At 26.5% G+C, this 19,486-nt stretch overlaps 1 protein-coding gene across 2 annotated transcripts in view; it reads right to left on the reverse strand.

Moving 5' to 3' along the window:
* The window catches only part of LOC107437007 (NBAS subunit of NRZ tethering complex), a 112,653-nt gene that overhangs the window by 70,816 nt on the left and 22,351 nt on the right, over positions 1 to 19,486 (reverse strand). For both annotated transcript variants that reach the window (XR_015433605.1, XM_087163397.1), the window contains exons 14-24: positions 18,527 to 18,699; positions 15,815 to 15,884; positions 14,826 to 14,951; positions 12,887 to 13,038; positions 11,574 to 11,729; positions 10,505 to 10,583; positions 7,843 to 8,084; positions 6,626 to 6,703; positions 5,357 to 5,422; positions 2,990 to 3,119; positions 1,625 to 1,759 (exon numbers count right to left, since the gene is read on the reverse strand). Coding sequence is in view for 1 of the 2 variants with exons in the window: in XM_087163397.1 (XP_087019523.1) it covers positions 1,625 to 1,759; positions 2,990 to 3,119; positions 5,357 to 5,422; positions 6,626 to 6,703; positions 7,843 to 8,084; positions 10,505 to 10,583; positions 11,574 to 11,729; positions 12,887 to 13,038; positions 14,826 to 14,951; positions 15,815 to 15,884; positions 18,527 to 18,699 (1,407 nt within the window). In the remaining variant the exon portion in view is untranslated. The remainder of the gene's footprint in view (positions 1 to 1,624; positions 1,760 to 2,989; positions 3,120 to 5,356; positions 5,423 to 6,625; positions 6,704 to 7,842; positions 8,085 to 10,504; positions 10,584 to 11,573; positions 11,730 to 12,886; positions 13,039 to 14,825; positions 14,952 to 15,814; positions 15,885 to 18,526; positions 18,700 to 19,486) is intronic.

Consider the following 19,486-nt stretch of genomic DNA (forward strand, 5'->3'; position numbering starts at 1 on the left):
CTAAAATTTTTTAATCGTCATGAAAATATAGCAAATAACAACAAATAACATAGCATATTAAAAAAAACAAAAACATAAACAATATGTTAGTTATTTAAATATCTCTGCGAAACACATTTGTTGATTGTTATCATAAACATCTATAATGAAAATCAAGTTTTGGAAATTAAATATTCTAAATATTAAATAAAAAATACTTCCATGAATAAAGAAGTGCACCAGCAACTTTTGGAATAAAACCAATAATATTTCTTACCAATTTTTTAATAATATAGAGTGGAAAAAAACCCCATAGCTTTAGAAAATTCCATAAGAAAGAATTCCCCTACTCTAACCCACATAAAAGCTTGCCCTTGGTTTTTGAATATTAGAATAGAATCTCTGTTCCTTTTTCTAATTTTCTTGTTCTTTAGCCATCCTGTCTAATTAAAATTGCTAGTTTCTTTAAACTTTTGTTTGATGTATTATAAAATAAAAGAAATAACAACTGCACTTTTATTGATGTAAATAAGAGACACTAAATGAACAGTAGTAAGTCATTTGTTTCTCTTATTTTTCCCTTAAATTCTTAAAATTTATGTTTGTAAAACACAGGAATGCAAAACCTACGATGGTTCTTTTCCTTTTAAGAGGAGCTATTTTATCTTAGTTTTCTGTAATGATATTTAAATACAAAATAAAGAAGTTTATCCTAAATTTATAAGTTAAATTTTTCTAGAATATAGATTAACTTTCTATATATTCAATTACAATAAAATTAATTTAATAATTCACTATATTTGATTATAATATTTAAGTTTTGGAACAAATAAATTAATTTGCTCGCAGAAATTTTTTTATTTTTAATAACAATTGTCACATAATTTTTATACACGATGTAATTTATTTCCAACTGAGTATTTATTTATATTTTTTTAATTGGTTTTATAACTAAACTGAAAATTATTTTTAAAATTAAGAAGTACTGAGATCAAAATTTGCACTAAAATCACATTAATCATGTGAGATTTGTCTCTAAATAAATTGAACAATTAAACATAATGGGCAAAAGTTCCAAAAATAATCAAATATCTCATTAATCAAGTATTCTGTATCAATATACTCGAAAATTAATTATCATCCTACTAATGCTTTATAAACATACCTATAGGTTTACGATTCATAGAAAATTAATACATATTTTTTTTACCAGGGAGTGTAATAAATTTTTAAATGCAGGACTAGAAATTTTTTTTAGACTTTTAGAAAACTGTTTTTGTGTCCAATAAAAAGATTTTGCTAGACATTCATTTTGAAAAAAAGAAAAAATATTTTGTCTTTTCTAATACTAATATAAAAAGACTTCTCTTGATGTTATTCTCTAAGCATACAATATATATCACAGAGTTAAGATAAAAATAATATAAATTGGTAAATGCCTTAAATAAAATATTTTTCACATTAAAGTGATAAACAAAGAAAACAATTATGAATTCAAGTAAAGAAATAAAAAAGCAGATTAATAATAGTAAGAAATATTAATGCAATAGAATTATGACAATCGAATAAATTATTATATAATTTTTCTTTCTTTCTAGGATAAAGTAATACATTTTTTAAAAAAAATAGTAAACAGATTACTTACTGTGGACATAATGAGCTTAACTTTTTCAGAGTCACTCAGTTTTTGGAAATCAGATAAATTTAGGTCTTTTTTTATTCCACAATCATAAATTAAAATCTCTAAAGTCTTCAAGTCATCATACAATTTCTCCAAACCCTAAATCATGACAAAACTGCATAAGATAATTTAGCATATGGTTGGGGAAAAAAAGTTCAGTCTTCTTCATTATAGTACTATTACAATTAAACAAATCATGAGTTGAAAATAAATACGGCTATAAGCCTAAAAAAAGTAACAAAGTTATTAAATAGTATGTAAAAGTAATAAATATAATATGACACAAAATTCATGCAAAGCATATTTTAATGTTTTTATAGAAAAAAAAAAGATTTTAAATATTAAATTGAATTTAAGAAAAAAAAATGTGCCCACAATTCAGATGTTATAAAAATTGATATTTAACGAAATATTAAAACAACCTTTTTTTTTCTTCTCAAAAACACTTCAAACTTTCATAACTAAAATCTATATCAGTTGTTTAAAGTAGATAACAAGAAAAATGAAAATGTTAAAACATATAACATTTGATCTATAATTATAAAATAAGAGCCATCTCTCTTAGATCTCCCCAAGTCTCCCGCTAACCTGAGAAACATCAAACTGCTAACAAAACAAAAAATTCTAAGACAGCAAGAAACTTTTTACAGGCAGCAAACTCTTGGAGCTCCCATGGAGAGCCTAACATCATATGCTTTTAAGACCCTCCCTAGAGCTATCAGAGTTTAATGTTCCAGATTGGCCTGGCAGACATGTACAAGTTTCTACAGACACATCTATACCATATTGGACTTGTAGACTCTCCTAACTGCATTTTGAGTGAGAAATCTATTGACATGAATGGCGAACATCTTTAGAACGGTTCTGCCCCTCGGGAGGCCAGCTTTTCTTTATATTTCAAGAAACACTCCAACCTTGAAGATATCTCTTTCGGCATTCGATTGCAGATGTTATGCTTTATAAGCAAATATAAGGTTGTAATTAAAAAAATAATTAAAAAATGCTCGAAAGAAATTATGGTACATGATTCATAATCTACTTCCACAAGCTACACACAATAAAAATTAAAGAAATAAAATATGGGAATAGAATTAACGTTAATGTAAATAATATTGCCTAACATGTGCATAGATTATGATGAATCTATAACAATATGCTAAATAATAACTCTGAACGATATTATCAGTATGTAACTAACACATTTACAACAAGCTTCTTCAAAGGAATCTACATCAAGGAATCCCCTTTAAAATTTGAGAAGTCTCTAGTTCAGGTCTCTAATATTTCATTATTGATCTAGTTATACACTTATACTATTAGAATGCTTACTTGTATGTTTCTTTGCATTCCAAGTTTCAAAAGTTGAAGAGCATTATCTACAAGTCCAGATCTTGCTTCTACTTGCTGTGCTCTTTCAATAAACCATTCTGTAACTACTTCAGATGATAATGAATAATTTCTGGAAATAAAAATAAAACACTTTTAAGAAGATAGAATTCGTTAAAATTAAAGTGGTTATAGATGATGAATTAGAAAAAGTTTTTATTTGAGCATTTTTCATTAATTGTTAATTAAAAATTCACTAGGTTCTCATTAACTGCAGTAATTGTGATAGGACCTACTTTGAGAAATCAAAATATTTGGATAATAGAGGTAACATTGTTTTTAAATTTATTTTCAGAAGTTAAAAATAAAAACATTTTATTTCAAAATCTGATTGCATAACTGTCCCAGATAGTTGCATTCCTTTCTCCATTTTTTAAATAGAACATTTGCACAAAGCAGCATCCGATTCTGAATTGTTAACTGATTTCAATGTCTTATATTCCTTTGTAAGTTTTGTTAGGATTTCTGCTGATCCCATTTGCATTATGATTATTCACTCCAATTGCACTATTCATTCCATTTACACTAACACTTTTTCTTGCACAGGTAACATGATGCTTTCTCACAGTAGAAGTAAGTGCCATAATGGTCAAACTAAACAAAGTAATATTATAAAAGTGTGTTGTAGCCTCAGACTTTTTTCACAACTTAATTTTCATTTTCGATAATGACAATCACATTAATGATAAAAAGATAAGCGTTAAATACACAAATGTTTTCTTTTCAATATTTGAATCATGATTTTTTCATCCTAAACAACCTTAATATGACAGCCACTTAAAGTAAGAATTGCAAAAAGTAGAGTCACAGCAACATCTTGTTGTCCCTTGGTGCAATTTTACTTGAACCAATTTTATGTCATAAAAATAAACATTTTAATTCTTCAAGGCACTATATTAAGGAAATATACAGAGAAGATGCATTAATCTTAATTGGCTATAAAAACAGTCGATGTAGAATTGTAATAAATGAAGAAAATATGAGCTTTTATATCTCAAAATTGCTTACAATATTTATTGCAAAAATATGGTGTACATTAATATAAAGTCTTTGAGAAGTTATTTTCCCAATTGGATAATGCAAGAATTATTTTAAGGAATACAGGAAGGAAGACAAGAATTAAAACTTTAATAAATTAGAAACTCTAGTTTAATCTAACCAGTGAAGTATATTCTACACTCTTTTAGAGAACAAACTAAAAGTATTTACACTTCCAAATAAAAAATAATGTCATTGAGCGCAGCCTCTTCTTAAAAAATTCTGATCAGGTCAGTTCATAACGCTTTAGTAGATCTGGTTTACTAGTAGAGATACATCTAGTTGTGGTGCTTTTGCACTACTTAATGTAATCAGATTAGAACCATTCACTACACTTTATCAGTTAAAAAAAGCAATTCTATTAGGTTCTAGGGCAAAGAATCTGATTGTTTTAGAAAAAGAAAAATTATTTATTGAACCAAAATACACACATCAAAATTTTATGTTATAGAACAAGTTCACTGCTTTTAAATTCAAGACATGAAAATAAAAATATTTTAATTATACATTTAACTAAAATATACTTCTTGTGTTTTAAACAGAGAATGCATTCTTTTATAGTAAAAGATATGAAAACTATTAAAACTTACGCAAATGCTGTACATTACAAAATATTCTTATGTACAAACATACTATCGACACAATCCAAAGATACAATCACTCCACTTTTTTTTTCCTTCCTTTTTTTTAAAAAAAATATCAAACTTGTAATCACTCTAAATAGAATTATCTTTATTTTTTTGGAACTGAAATATTTAAAACATTTCTTCTTTTACCAATTAAAATTCAGTTTTTTTTCTCTAAAAAAAAAGAAAAAGTAAAGGATTATTTCTAAAAAATGTACTTTCTTTCACAAAAACATTAGTTCAACATGCAAAACGCTAAGTTTTACTCTGATGACATCCATAGCTTAGGAATAAATGTAACGCTACAGTTAACACTAAGTTCTTATGTCTCAATTACCAATATATATCAACGTAGTTAGTTACATTTCGTCTTAAAGATTGATTTTCAAATTATTTATAACAGCAGTTACAAAAAATTCTTAGTCCTCTATTTATGATAGTATACACTTTGAAAACCACAGATTATGCCAATGCATAGCATTGGATTTAATAAAAATAGTGTTTGTAAATTCTTGAACTTAACAGAATAAAAATATAGAAGATATTAAATTATATTGACACAAATGAACACTACTATGTTAAACATTATTAAGCATAGATATTACGTAAGTAACCAAATTATAAGTAACCAAAAAAATAAAAATACCTATATTTTAATAGCCCTTTGTTTTTTTCATAAAATTCTTCTATGTATTCTTCAGGGATAACAATCCTAGAAAAAATTTATCGATATTAACAACACCACAACTTATTTTTTTAAAGAAAATAAGAGCAAGAATAAATTAGCACAGGTACAAACGCTTTATGATTATTAGTATAGAAAAAAAGACAAATAAAGCTTAAAATGTTATAAAATGCTTTTCATTCTTTCTAATTGAAAATTTCACTGAATAGAAGGACCAAAGTTTTTTCTTCAAAAATTTATGTAAGATCCATTTTAAATTTTAAAATTAAAGCTTATTTTCTGATTTGAACAGAAAATCTGACTTGGAAAGTATATTAATATTTATTATTTTCACAGTACTCATAATTAGTAATAATATAACAGAACAAAGTTTAAAGTTAATGAATACATTCTTAAAATGGTTTATGCATTTCGATTGAAAATAAAAAAAACTACAAAATTTTTTGAATTAAAAAAAATGAAAATTCCAAATGAAATTTAATGTACATTTGCTTTAATTTATATACTTTAAATAAATAAATAAAATAAATAAACATTTTTCTGATTGAGAAAAAAAATCCCAAAGAGTCGTATCAAAACTGGGACTTAACGGTTACAAGACATACATTCTTACTACTATTTCCCGTAAATAAGAATACAAAGTTGCTTAAAACTTAAACTTTCAAATAAAAAATGTATTGTAAAAAAACGAAACAAATAACAAATATCAATACTTGGCGAAAGAGTAATCTAAAAAAGAAACATAGATGATTTGCAAATATCAGTTTCTTTTTTATAACACTTTGTCAAGATAATACTTATTAGATAATTAAATTATAATTTGAATAAAATATGTTCCGTGAAATTTTGCTTTAAAAAAAAGTTTTTTCCCCGTAAGTGGCTAAATTCATTTTAGTGAAAATAGGTAGCCATGTAACTTAATGCATGAAAGTACATTAAAATCTGAATACCTTTAACACAAGTTTTCTTTACAAATTAGCGACCAAGCACAGTTTTTTTATTGAATAATAACGTAATATACAGAAAAATGAATATGTTGCGCAAGGAAATAACCAAGTCTAACCTTAAACTAAAATCACACCGGACAGTTAAAAGATAGATATAATAGCTTCATCTTTTTCAAAACTTACAAACAATTAAAAAACATTTACAAATTAAAAACCTGGTTTATTTAATTTTGCATTAAAAAAAGTTGAATTTAAATTAACAACTAATAATGAAAACACTTACTTGTCAAATTCATTTTCGCACCAGTCAGGATCTCTAAGTTTTTGTTCATGCCACGGATAAAAAACCATATCTAAATCACTGTCAAAAAAAAAAGACAAGAGAATAAAAAAATTAATTTCATTTATCATTACTTTGAAGAAATAATTTAGCTCAAAAGACAAATATTTCCAAATGCTGTGAAAAGACAAAAAAATCTAAAAACTATATTTTTTTTATAAATTACATACAATAATTTTTAAAGACTACAAGTTGCACTACTCTGGTATAAAGTTTTCGTTTTAATAGAATTGATGCTAATGTAAAAAATTATTAAAGATTATAACTTTTTAAGAAAGAAATATTAAGTACATAACGTCTATTGTGCCTTTTGCAATGTAAAAGCTGATGCGTATATCATTTGTATACAGAACGTAAAAACAATAATCAACTGTCATTAGAAACATTTTTGTCTTGAAAGCACAAAATGATTGCTACTTGTTAAGGCAGGGAGGCTAACTTGGCCCCTGGCCTGCAGGTAGAGCCGTTTTAGACAAGTACAATCTTTTAGCCAACGGTCCCTTGTATCAGTAAATAAGTATTCTTAATTTTTCCTCTTCTGAAGAACTTAGACTAATATTTGTAGCTTCATACAAAAAGCAACAGAATAGTGTGCTAAATAAAAAAAATGAACACCTCAATATCTTTTTGCCTAATGATTTTATCTTCATGTACTAAGACATTAAATTAATAGAATTATGAAGATAAGATCTTAGTGCATGAAAGACTATTAAGGTGCTCGCTTCTTTATTTTGCACACTGTATATAACACACTTGTAACAAGCAAATTAATAAACATTAAATTTTTGATTTAATGAGCAATCCATAATAGGAACTTACTTGTAATTTTTGCCTTTTTTAAAGAACTTAGACCAATATTTACAGCTTCATTCCTAAAGTAACAATATTAAGAAAGCAAACATTCAATATTTTTTGACTTAATGATTGGATCTTCATTCACTAAGATGCTATCTTAATTAAAGAAAAGATAGATTATCTAATTGATTTGATTAAGATAGCCCCTTAAAGGATGAAAATCCAACCGTTAGATCAAATGTTATTAAGGTGCTTGCTTCTTCATATTGCAAACTGTACATAGCACACTATTAACAAGCAAATTAATAAACATTTATTATAATTTTACTATATAAATTTATGAGAAATCCACAATAGGAACTTACTTGTAAAGAGGTAACAGAGACTGGTAATCGGAAGGGGAAGTGGTCTCAGGAAAATTACTGAGTATTCCCAGACGGTGAGGCAATGTTTCTGTTCCCATATAAGTGAAAAGCGTTGCTACTGCTTCCCAATTAGAGTGAAAAGCAAACTGAATGGTTGCTTCCAGGCCACATTGAGATCGGAATTGTTTGAAAAACTTGGGATCAAAATGCTGCTGTGCTGCAACAGCTCCACCTAGGATTATCTAGAGAAAAAAAAAATTTCTTAAACAAAGTTAAAAGCTTGACAATGTTTGCATTCATACATTAAAATATAACGAACATCCCTTCACCAGCATCTTGCAAATTTTAATTAAAAATTTGAAGCACCCTTAATTGGTATTTTATGGCATTCTGATTAAATCCTAGATGGTACTCCTCGGTCAGGTAAATCTTAGTTTTATGGTATTCTGATTGACCGATCTAGTCTAAAATATTTACATACCTAGGTAAAAAAATTTCAAAATTAACATTTTATTAAAAAATATAATTTTTTCAAACTCAGGATATGCTGGGCAATATAATTTTTAATTCTTGAGTCCCATGTGCATAAAATATTCAAGAGTTGTTAGATGGTAAAGGGCAAATTTAGGAAATTTTGGTAACAGCCAGTTGAAGCAGTTTTAACAGTAGAAACTTTTTCAAAAATATAAAATTTCGAATGGTTAAAAATTTTCAATAAAAAATAATATCAGGCATTTCTTTTGAAGCATCTCTCAAAATAAATTAAATATTACAAAGCACATTTGTAAAATGAAGAAAATTTTTAAAAAACAAGCATGAAATGAAGTAATTTCCTAAGTGTTTTGAAATATTCATATTAATTCGAGATTTATTTAAAAAAATAAAACTAATAATAAAGTGCACATTTTTAATAAAAAATGGTGACTGACAGACAAGTTTTTAATCACTATTTGTTATAGTTAGCCATCCTGTGATGATCGTTAATTTTGATCTAAGCCGTAACTCATAACCAATGATAAAATGTTATTGGCTTGACAGTTGCTAAATTTTGATAAGTGAAAAAATTTGAATGAGAAATGACAACAATTGAGAACACAGTGAATATTTTATCTTGTATTATAACCGTCGTTGAACAGCCGACCCAATTTTGGATTTATGATTACCAATGTTCAACTCCGTAGCCTTGTAATTTTGATCCAGATCCAGAAGACAAGGGAAATCCTGGATCAAGTATTGTGAGAAATTTGTCTTTGTGGAGGACTTTTTTTCCCATGGAATAAACATGCATTTGCGTTACACAGAGAGAAAATGTACAAAATCTCCCACTGCTAGCCTCATGGCAAAGGGACTATAACCCATGATCCGTCTACCACTGAGGATATTTTACATCAGCACGGTGGCCGGTGTGAGCCAGGTGCAGAATTTGTATTGACCAGCCATCATAGGGATTCAAACCTGGTTCATCTCATTAGGTGGTAGCCGTTCCATCACCTGAGTCACTGGGACTATCTTGATGGGCACTTTAGCTATTATAAATAACAAGTGCTGGAAATATTTTTTACAATATCAAACACCAAAAGGTTACAGATCCAGATGAAATATTTCTTTATGAAATACAATGATGGCATCTTTGTAATATCATAAGGCATGCAAGGTGAGTACTTTTTGTGCTCTGTACGTTAGCTTTATTTAATTTTAATATTTGCTTTATTTTATTTAATTTTGCCTATTCTTAAACTTTAAGTTGCTGACATCCTCTCAAGAAAAAAAAATTTTTGTACACTATTTATCAAAGTAAAGCAGGAAAAAAAATCTGTATGGCTTTGATTGGAATATTGATGCTCAGAGGCTCAAAACGAAAGTGACCAGTAAAACAAAAGATAATAGAGCAATATTTAATGCAAAATTTGGTTTAGCTTTTTTAGTCATTCACATTTTTAAGGTAAATAAGTAAATTTAACTTGATTCCTTTATTCTCAAAAAGAATAAATGTACATGACTCAGCTACTATAAATATAGTTACATCCGAGAAGGGATTGGCAAGTGATGAGTACAAATTCTTTTTAATTATTGCATATGGCATTTTTACAAAAGTCATACTAACAATAACACTGAATTAACAATGACACCCATAAGTATATATCAATATCAAATTTTGATGAAAAGTAATGTCTTTCAGTAGAAAAAGGCTCACATTTTATAGATAAGAACAATCAAACAATTAAAATTTAAAAGTCACGATAGAAAAATTATATCATTCAATGAAGTACTATTTAAAAGATTTTTTTTAAGAATTGTAAAACCTTAGCTTAACTAAATTTTGAAATACTGACATTGATTACTCTTGCCTTAAACCATAGACATGACAACATATTATAACATCAGTGTAAATATTATTATTAGAAAGTATAATCAGTCTGGAAATGTAAACATGTGTTTATTTGTTATTTAACCACAAAGAAATTTAAAAAAAATACTAAATGAAAACAATAAAATAAGTCCTAAGATAAAATTTCAATTTAAACTAAACATTAAATCATTCTTTAATAAGTTTATGAAGCTTATTACTTCTTTAGAAATACAGAAATTAATAGGCACATGCAAAAACATTATAACAAAAAACTTAAAAATAAATTTAGAAATAAAAGAAAACTAATGTTACCTCATAAGTAGTTAGCCTGTCAACATAATTTAGAAGCTTCAAACGGCATTGGCATAGTTGCTTCTGTTCCAAATTAAGTCTGAAAATTAATAACAGATATTTATTATTCATTTATTATTTTGGTACAAACTGATTATCTGTGGACCTTGTCATAACAAATAATAACCCACATTTTTTGTAGTCTGGACATAAAGCAGATTTATATTTCCTTAAAATATATATTTATTATAACATATTTCAAAATGGAAAACTCAATGTTTAGAAACTGCTGAACATTACTTGAGCAGAATGGATTAATCACTTTTTAACTTATGAAGTCTTCATATAATCAATTTATGTTGTTTTATAGCAATCCTTAAAAACATGCACAAACAATGTTTTACTATGACTACTTCTACACTTCCTGAATAATCTAACTAAATATAGTTTTTATATTGATTACTTGAAAACTATTGAAAAATTGAATAAATTAAAAAAAAACATCAGTTTTTTATTTTAAATTGGGCATAATTAAATTTCAAAGTTTGTAATTACAATTGATGCAGACAATGCTAAAAGGGGGTCTGCAACATTTTTACGAAAATAAGCTTTTTGTTGGTTTTGCAATATCACTGACCGATTATCAAAAACGGAGTTATTATATAGACTACCTAAAAGAAGAGAATCCGACAATGTGAAAGCAATTAAAAAAAAATTTTCACAGTTGACACAGTTTATTTGTTTTTCCAAAGTGCAAACTTGTAACATACCCCTTTTAACATTGATCACTTCAATTGCTTAAAATTTTAACTAAAGTATGCAAATTTTTTCATAATAAAAATTATAGTAGATATTAGTAGACAAAAAAGCAAACTTCAACAATCTCGTCAATTAAAACCTAATTCCTTAGTTATCCCAATACAATGATACATTTGGTCAACCCGATTTTCACATTAATTTTACTGTAAACAACATAATTTACGATAAGCTATCATCTAAATATCAATCTTACATCACTTTAATCAATCTAAATATCAATTATATATCAATTACTATATGAAAAGTACGAAGAGATAAAAGCTATACTTACTTTGTAAAATTAACCTCTTTCAGGAACTCTGCTCTTTTTTTCTGCTGTTTTATCCTCCTCATCTCATAAATCTCACCAGCATCATAATTGATGTCATAAGCAAAATGGTCCATATATTCATCATCAAACTCATCATAAAACGATGATAAGATAAACCTAGAAATATTTAATTGTTCTTAATGTACTAAACAGCAAGGGATGCTTGAATCAAGTGTTCTGAGATAGTTTCAAAGTTATAAGACAACAGGATTTGCTATAGTTTTGTTATTTAATGTCAAACAAAATATATATAATAAAAATGCTTTTCTTAAAAAAGTCAGCAAAAAAAGGGGAAGACTAAAAAATTTTAATGCCTGACTAGGAAAAATGATGTAAAATTTTAGAACAGGCCTATATTTCTTTTCCTTATATGTCGAATGAAAACAGTTGGATGAAAACAATTGAATGAAACATAAATGAAAACATTTATTCAGGAATAGTGTAAACTGTAATACAGAATAAGTACCCCATCCAACTTGATAAAAATTGCAAACATGTTTGATAAACTGTACCAAAGAGAAGGGAAGAAATCTATTGCATATAATAAAACCTAAATGTTATTTAACAACTTAATTGTATAAATGAGACATTATAAAATTTCTCTTTTTATTCGGTTAGTCGTGTTTATTTTTATTACGAAGGTCAAGCACCTGAGCATAAAAAGATAATAAATATACAAGTTAAAATTGAAATGCATAAGTAAGCACAAAAGCAGTTGTAAGTGAACTTTGGTAGCTTTGCAAAAAAGGCCTGTTAAAAGACACACTCTTGACAACCAAACTAATACTTCTGATAACTTTTTTTCTCCATAATGCTTTGTATTTACTGCATTAATGCTTATTTGTGTAGAAGCTTATTAATATGAAATACTTCTTAGTTAATGATACATAACACTACTGATTTATTTTCCAAATAAAAAAGCTAATGTAGATATAATGTTAATGCCAATTTTATTTTTTAAATTATAAAAGTAATGTTTTTATTAATAAGCATGAAAAAAAGCATATCAAGACAAGTAAAAGTTTCTTTTGGATAGATATTTTTCACACTAACATACTTAGAAAGGTTAGTAAATATTTTGAGATTTTACACACCCCAGAAAAAAGTGACATGATTATGTGATTTACAAAAATTTAAGTAAATAGTTTGAGATTTTTAAACCCCAAAGAAAAGTAACATACTATGTGATTCATAGAAAGGTAAGTAAATATTTTGAGATTTTGCAATCCCTCAAGAAAAGTCACATACTTAGTGATTTAAAAAACAATTAATACCTTCCTTGATCCTCGCCTCTGCCAATGGCAACAAGTGCTTTTACATCTGTGCCTCTCATACCATAATCAAGAAGTTCTTTGGCAGCTTCAAAATTTTCAGGCACTCTTTCTAGGCATTCATGGAGAACCCAGGATCGCTTTTTGATTTTACTCTACAAATGCAATTATTGAAACTATCACTATGAAAAACTTGAATAAAACAACAGCTATAATAAAAATTTGTTATTAAAGAAACTTTTTTATTTAAAAACTATTGTATGAAATGTATCTATATAATTTTATAAAAATTATCTAACATTCTCAACAAAAATGAATTTTTAGAATAGTTAGAATGCGAAAGACTTTAACCTAAATTTATTAACAGTAAAAATATTATAAAACCTATTTCAAATCCAAAGTAAATTATTTATTTGTCAAAGAATATAATATTAAATAAAATATATTTATCAAAACTATGTTTTTGCTCCATTAAAAACTTGGAAAATTAACAAATTTTAAAACATGATAAATTATTTATTAACCTCTTTTTGACAATCTAAAATTTAGTCATGCATTATAAATTACAAGAAAAGTCAAGAGAAAGAAGAACAACAATATCAAATTTAAAAATTATTATAACTCAATCAAAATTTTAATGACATTACATTTCAACTAAACATATAAATAAAAATTTGATATCAAAATATTATACAAGTAATGCATATAAAAGAATGAGTTCTTTGTGTGAGTTAGTTTGATGAAAATGTCACTCTTGAACTTATTTATTAAGCATTATTAATTTATTATTAAGTGCATTTTAAGGCTTCTTTAATTAATAAGCATAATTAATTATTTAACGTCATAGCAGCATAAATATAAAACACTGAAGCAATAAATATGTTTCAGCACTAATGATTTAATAATAAATAAAGAATAAACTACTTTTTTGAGAATTATTTTTAACACAATCAAGCTTTAAGCATAACAATGCTTATAAATAATGTAACATTAAATATATATATATATATACTGATAATATAAATTAATTTGAAGTATTTTTCAATCTTCCTGAATTATGCTCTTTTATATAAGCAAAATATTTTGAAAATATTAGAATCATAAATAAAATAATAGTGCATACATACAATAAAAATTTGTTTACACAGAAAACAGAAAAGTTTTAAAAAATCTGAAAAATAAAATTCAGAAAAGGACCTCTTACCCTTTTACGATTTTGACTGTAGAATATAAATGAATTATTCAACAAGATTGAAGGGGAAAAAAACTTAACACATTCTATAATTAGATTTTTTTAAAAATTTTAAAAACTATCAGAACGTGAAGTTGTTCATGGTCTGTATTATTTTAAGACTGCTTAGAAACATTATGACTTAGCTTTAAATTTACACCCATAAATTTATTTTATAAATATATTTCTGTAGTAGAGCAATACTACTTAAACGTTAAGAAATCAAAATTGTTTATGAAACTTATATTAGCAATAATAGCTCAATATAAAATATATCTTTGGAATATTTACCATTTTTTCAATCCATGAAATTTAAATTATATTTTATAAGTAACAGAAAATTAAGTTATTTATATTATCACTTAATTTGCTGCAACAGTCTGACTTATCTACAATCAATTAAAATGTGCATTAATGCATTATAAAATTAATGTATTCACTAATTCTGTTTTCTAGCATAACCTCAAGCTATTATGATCCAATAAAAAACTTTCTTCTGCACTTTTTAAAACTTTTCAACGAATCAAGTTTTCCGAAAGAGAAGAAGCTGATCTATATCCTTACTACTACCTAGAACTAAAATGTTAGACTTATACATGCTAGATTAAAAAAACTTATTATTCAACGACAATACCTGTAAAATATAATGATAAATACTTCACAATGTGTTAAATAGTGACACAATTTGAAGGTAAATAATACCAGCCTTACCAAATAATCATGAATAGTCTCAACAGTAGCTGGCATTTTTCTCCATTGACGCTGGTAAACAAGATCAGTATCTAAATTATAGGTCTGAGCAAGAGCCAATGCTTCTCCATATTCTTCGTTGTTAATCTTTGCAAAAAGATAAAATAAGAAATATATGAAAACATAGCTTGCAAGTGAGAATGCATTGGAAATACGGTATTTTGATAAGAATACAAACACATAAAAATTAAACTCAAAATAAAATTGTTTTCTAAATTACAATATCTTATTCTAATTACTTTTGTTAGGATAATTCTCAACTGGTTAAATTTTTATAAGTTTCTCTTTTTTTTTTTGGAGGGTATAATTGATGAATTTTTAAAAGGATTTTAAATTTTAAAAATATTTTTTCGATACCTTTTCTTTTTAAAACTAAGCAAAATTTTGAAGAAAAAGAGGCCTTGTTAAATATTTATTTCCTGCCTCGTAATTTTCAGATCAAATTGTAGAAAAAAAAGTTTTCAAATTGTTTATCAATAATCATTTAGTTTTTAGTTTGCTTTAAAAAAAAAATGCGCACAGAGATTATTTTAGCATGCCTTTAATTACTTATTTTTTCATAAACTACAAATTTTTTTCTTATTTTGATAATGAGAGAGAATTACTTTTAGAAATATACACATAAAATAGTATACGAGGGTAAATTTTTAAAATAGTGCAAGAGGAAAATTGTTGAGGATCAAATTCAGCTACTACATAATATTACACATTTTTACAGTGTTAAGTGAGTGCCCTTTCAAAACTCTAAGCACTTTTCTGTGAGAAAGTACCCTGACCTTTTTTATTCCTAAAGAGAACTCCGTGCATAATGTTTTCATAAAAGATTTTTATAAAATAATAATGTAAATTTAAAAGTACAAAGCAAATAATAATAATAACAACACTAAATAAACGTTTCAATAAATCATGATTAGTAGAAGAGAAAATATTTCATAGCAAGCCAAACTTACTTTTCTCACATATAATTCTTCAGGTGTTGTAGATTTTAAGCAGAGTAGACGATAAACTTTAGTACTCATTCTAAAATAAATAATTAAAAAAACAAAGATTGATATAAATAAATTGATTTTTAAACTTTAATAAGCTCACCACAACAGTTAACAGACTTAAAAACTGAATTCCTTTTATAACTGTAGAAATTCAATTAAAAAATAACACAGTAGAGTTTCTGCTACTATTTTCCTCAAAAATAGTAGCCTAAATAATTTTCTCAGAGGAAAAATTAAGTTGCTTTCCTCCATGTAGTAGTGTTTGAATAATTATTACAATAAACCAACAAAAAATATGAATAGTTTCAAGTGCATTTCCATTTAAAAGGTATTTATTAAAAAAAAATAATAAAACTTATAAGTTTTTAAACAATAATATGTAAGAAAAGAATGATATAAATATTAATATTTATTCCTTTCCACATGTTGGTAGCTTTACAGTATTCTGCTTCAAGTTTATTAATGTTATAAGTTTAAAGAGAAAATTTAGTTCTTGTTATTTAATTATACTAAATAACAAATCTTTATGAAAAGAAAATGAATTAAAAATAAAATATCTAAAATTACAAAAATTATTTTGTCACTAATTATGCTATTTAGTACACAGTTTTTTTTTTTTTTTTTTTTCAAATTTCAATTAGTATCTATTACAAAAAATAATTAAGCATCATAGACATCAATAATAGATGATTTATTATGTTTCTCCAAAATGAATTAGTATCATTTCTCCATTAGTTTTTTTCTTTAATATGTCACTTACTTGTTTTTAAAATTCCAATTAGAGCATTTTACCAAAATGAATTATTCATTGTTGGCGTCAATAATAGTATGGCAGTTTTTTTTGACTTTCATTTTCATTAATTTTGCTTTTCAGTATAAAACATTTTTTCTTATTACAAATATCATTAATTTTAAATTATTTATTTTAAGATGTTTAAAAAGCATAATTCTATAAAAAAGTAAACAGGAGGTTTAACATTATTTAACACACTGACGAATCTGAACATAAAAAGTCATACTTTCACCTGCCGTTTTTTCCGCCTAGCAAAACTGGCTTTTCTTTATTATCAGATTAGGAATGTGTAATAAGGAGAAACATCTCCCAATTTGGCCCATATTCTAAACTGCAAGTAGGTTAAATACTAATTTGGAGACATTGTCCACTTATGCTACAATGCTAACATTGATCATTGAGTTTATCTGATATATCGATTAAGAAATAAATATTTCAGAAAGTGTTATTAAACTCCTTTTTTGGTTAATGAGAGCTTTCAGGAGTCTGCCCAGACATTTTGTGAAAGGTCCGTTTTTGTAAAATTGTGAAAAAAATTACTCGTAATTTGTGAATATAAAATAAACGTTAAGTCACATTCTTTCAACCAGGGTCCGCTTTTGTGAATTTGTGCAAATGGGGTCTGTTATTGCAAAAAAACTTTTTCAAGGAGTTTTTAAATTGTAAAGACACACAAGATTACGCTCAACACTGTAAAATTATAATTAAAAAATTAAATTAAAAAAAATAAACAGCAATTGCAGCTACTAAATTAGCGATGCAACATATAAATATTTGGTATTTAGCCTATACTGCTGAACGCAAAATATTCATTACGAACGAATAAAGGAAGAAGCGTCTGTCGAAGACAAAATTTAGTTCGTTTACATCTGTCTTTCTCCCCCCTTTCCTGGGAAGGGTTTATTCGATTAACAAAACAATAATGATAGTAAACAAATTTGGGAAGGGTCCGATTAAAAGATAAATTATTTTAAAGGCTATGTTTTTAAGTACTAATATTTTGTGAAGGGTCCGTTTTTATGAAAAGATATTTTGTGAAGGGTCCATTAATGGACCCAAATTTCGTCTAAACAGTCCCCTGGCTATATAAACATCACTAACCCTATCGTTAAAAGTGTCTTTAATTTTATTTATACCAATCGTGTTGGCTCAAAACTATTGAGAAAATTTCTTTTTTTTAATGTCTCTCTTGAGCGATCTAATTGAAACTTTTAAACGATTTTTAGGACCAGGGGGATTTAAATTGTCCGTTTTACCTACTGTCCGAATTTCAGGACAATAGAAGCTACATATGAGAGACACACACACACACTCTTTATTTTATAATTATAGATTTATCAAAAACCACAAAAAAAGCATGTGGTGTAAAACTATAAAAATAGTAACTAATGAAAAGCAAAAATCTATTGAAAGAGATTAAAATTTAGCAACCTTTTTCAAGCATGTTTCTTTCAGTCCATTATTAAAAGCGAATACGAGGACTTTTTTTTGCTTTAAATATATAAAATTTGCAATTAGATCAAGGTAATAGTTATAACTGAATAATTAAATAGATTAAATAAATAAAAATGAATTAAGTTTCTACCACTTCTTCCATTTTTACGTGCACATAACATCCCTGAGATCATAAATAATTAGAAAGGTATTTCAAACAAAGGTTAATTTCTTAAAAAATTTGTGATCAGCTGCTAAGAAATGATCTTGGTTACCACTGTCACTCCTTCATAAAAAGCAGTTTTGATTTAATTTAAAATACGAAAGCTTTAAAAAAATAGAAAGATATCTATCGAAATAAAAAAAAATTAAGGTTGAGTTTCTATTCATATAAAATATTTTTAACGTTATTTCTTAGGAGGAGGAAAAATAGGGAAATTATATACTTTGTTTTCTTCCTGGGAGGTTGGAATCTATCAAGGTCTGTAATGAAGTAAAGAGCCCTCTGTGCCATTTCATAGCTGTAAGTAAATATTGAAGGTTCCTCATCATCACTGCTTTCCTCATCACTCAACGAATCTTCTGTATCACGTTTCTTACTTTTCAACCTATTTTCACACTATGAAGAAACACAAATGAATTAAAATTGCAATCACTGGTTGCTATGTATAATAGGGCAAGATGAACAGTCTCCACTAGCCACTAAATGTAACAAATAGTGATCAGAGTATTGTTTATCAGTCATCAAGCGAATTGTCACCTTTTTCAACAAGCATTTTTTGCCACCTTTTTCAATGAGCATTTTATTATTCATAATGAATGCGGAATTGTGAATAGTTTGAAATATTTTGAAAATTATTTTAAATCGGGCTTGTTTCTCACAATTTTTCTTTGTGGTAGAAATGAATCTTGCAATTTTTACTACAGCTTAAAAAATGCTTATATTGTTAATCCTTTGACGCAGGTGGGACACTAGACCATTTATCAATTTTTGAGACAATGATTTCATCATAAATCAACACTATTTTGTGATCATTTCATTGGCCATTTCAACACAATTTTTTGAATTCCTATATAATGATAAAGTGGAGTTCAGGTCTCTTGCTGATGGCAGCAAATTAAAATTTTTATAGCTATGGTGGATGAAAAGAAGGTTACAAGTAGACAAGTAAGTTCAAGAGTTGTAATTAAACTAGTTCTACTATCCATTCTGCCTCCAACAGACTGAGTGATACATTCAGCATCTACATGGTTGAGCTAATGGCTATTAAAATAGTTAAGGGATTTGGAAAAAAGCACTTAGTAATAAAACTACTAAAAGGGATAGAACACTACTAAAACTTTTCATTGCAGAAGTTGGAGTTATTTCTGAATACATAACTTTAAAATGTGATATAGATAATTGT

Source organism: Parasteatoda tepidariorum, chromosome 5 (genome assembly GCF_982258835.1).
Source record: "Parasteatoda tepidariorum strain Cologne lab strain chromosome 5, Ptep-v5.0, whole genome shotgun sequence".
Taxonomy (NCBI): Eukaryota; Metazoa; Arthropoda; class Arachnida; order Araneae; family Theridiidae; genus Parasteatoda; species Parasteatoda tepidariorum.